The sequence below is a fragment of the Nicotiana tabacum genome, chromosome 16, assembly GCF_000715075.1.
Source record: "Nicotiana tabacum cultivar K326 chromosome 16, ASM71507v2, whole genome shotgun sequence".
Lineage (NCBI taxonomy): Eukaryota > Viridiplantae > Streptophyta > Magnoliopsida > Solanales > Solanaceae > Nicotiana > Nicotiana tabacum.
The window spans coordinates 66,867,573-66,869,957 of NC_134095.1; the positions used below are offsets into that span (position 1 = coordinate 66,867,573).

The window sequence follows — 2,385 nt, forward strand, 5'->3', positions numbered from 1 at the left end:
TAGATAAATACCCAGGGATGAAAATCTTGAAGCAGACGCCCTAGCTAATCTCGCATCTGCAGCCGACGTGGCAAATGATGCAAATGCCTCAGTGATACATTTATTTCATTCAATTCTTGATCCTGATGTGAATGAGGTAAATTTTAATAACTTAACCTGGGATTGGAGGAACGAAATTGTTGCTTTTTTGCAGTATGGAACCATCCCTGATGACAAGAAAAAGGCTTATGCGCTGCGAAGAAAGGCTACTCGGTACTGCTTAAAACAAGGAAATCTCTATCGTAAAATGTTCGGTGGTCCCTTGGCAAGATGCCTTGGACCTTCGCAAACAGAGTATGTAATGAGAGAAATACACGAGAGACATTGCGGGAATCACGCAGGTGGAAGATCACTGGTAAGATCATTAATTAGGGCAGGTTATTACTGGCCTAAAATGGAAGAAGCGGCGGAAAATTTCGTGGCCAAATGTGATAAATGCCAAAGGTACGGTAACAATATGCATAGACCTACGGAGTTATTACATCCGGTCATTGCGCCATGGCCATTTATTAAATGGGGAATGTATATCGTGGGTCCATTACCATAAGCAAAAGGACAGGTAAAGTTTTTGCTTATTCTTACTGATTATTTTACTAAATGGGTGGAGGCATGTGCATTCAAACAGGTGTGAGAAAAGGAAGCCAGAGATTTTATTTGGCGGAATATCATATGTCGATTCGGCATATACACGAGTATGTAATGAGAGAAATACACGAGAGACATTGCGGGAATCACGCAGGTGGAAGATCACTGGTAAGAACATTAATTAGGGCAGGTTATTACTGGCCTAAAATGGAAGAAGCGGCGGAAAGTTTCGTGACCAAATTTGATAAATGCCAAAGGTACGGTAACAATATGCATAGTCCTGCGGAGTTATTACATCCGGTCATTGCGCCATGGCCATTTATGAAACGGGGAATGGATATTGTGGGTCCATTACCACAAGCAAAAGGAGAGGTAAAGTGTTTGCTTATTCTCACTGATTATTTTACTAAATGGGTGGAGGCATGTGCATTCAAACAGGTGTGAGAAAAGGAAGCCAGAGATTTTATTTGGCGGAATATCATATGTCGATTCGGCATATACACGAGTATTTAATGAGAGAAATACACGAGAGACATTGCGGGAATCACGCAGGTGGAAGATCACTGGTAAGAACATTAATTAGGACAGGTTATTACTGGCCTAAAATGGAAGAAGCGGCAGAAAGTTTCGTGGCCAAATGTGATAAATGCCAAAGGTACGGTAACAATATGCATAGACCTGCGGAGTTATTACATCCGATCATTGCGCCATGGCCATTTATGAAATGGGGAATTGATATCGTGGGTCTATTACCACAAGCAAAAGGACAGGTAAAGTTTTTGCTTATTCTCACTGATTATTTTACTAAATGGGTGGAGGCATGTGCATTCAAACAGGTATGAGAAAAGGAAGTCAGAAATTTTATTTGGCGGAATATCATATGTCGATTCAGCGTACCAAAGGAGATCATATGTGATAATGGCCCTCAATTTATAGGAGCTCAGGTCACAGAATTCCTTCGAAGTTGGTAAATTAAAAGGATAATGTCTACGCCTTATCATCCAGTGGGTAATGGGCAAGCAAAATCAACAAATAAAGTCATTATCAACAATTTGAAGAAACGATTAGAAGAGTCAAAAGGGAATTGGCCAGAAGTGCTACTTGGTGTTTTATGGGCATATCGTACAATGGCGAAAACTAGTACGGGAGAAACACCATTTTCATTGGTTTACGGAACTGAAGCTTTAATTCCAGTCGAGATAGGGGAACCGAGTACCCGATTCACGCAGGCGACACAAGAATCTAATGACGAGGAGATGCGGGTCAATCTAGATTTACTCGAAACAAGGAGAGAAGCTGCACTAATAAGAATGGCGGCATAAAAGCAGGTCATAGAACGATACTACAATAGAAAAACACGCCTCAGGTTCTTCAAAATTGGGGACTTCGTGATTAAAAAGGTTTTTCAATCTACAAAAACAACTAACACAGAAAAATTAAGTCCAACATGGGAAGGACCCTACAGAGTTCGTGATGTTGCAGGAAAATGAGCATATGAACTGGAAACAATGGATGACAGGGTACTACCTTCACATTGGAATGTTGTTCCTTTGAAGAGATACTATTTCTAAGGGAAACCCACGGTCAGGAAAAAAGCTATCCCGTACTAAATGATGAGTCACGGCCTGTAAGGCACACAGAGTAACCTAAAATTCTTGGCCTAGGGTTACAACTATTCTGATAGAAATAAATACGGGGTATGCAGTGTTCATCTATAATCGCCCCTCCGAGTCCCGTATGTTTTTCCTTTTCAAGAAAAGG

The 2,385-nt window shown here is 41.0% G+C and overlaps 1 protein-coding gene across 1 annotated transcript; it reads left to right on the forward strand.

The window, feature by feature from the left end:
• Positions 1-1,607: 1,607 nt before the first annotated feature.
• On the forward strand, positions 1,608-1,946 carry LOC142170275 (uncharacterized). The gene has a single exon (XM_075232149.1). It carries the CDS (start codon positions 1,608-1,610, stop codon positions 1,944-1,946), a length of 339 nt encoding a protein of 112 aa, XP_075088250.1.
• The last annotated feature ends 439 nt before the right edge of the window (positions 1,947-2,385 follow it).

What these genes read in the sequence shown, in the direction of transcription:
- LOC142170275 (XM_075232149.1), top strand. Translation starts at nt 1,608, where the DNA reads ATGTCTACGCCTTATCATCCAGTGGGTAATGGGCAAGCAAAATCAACA.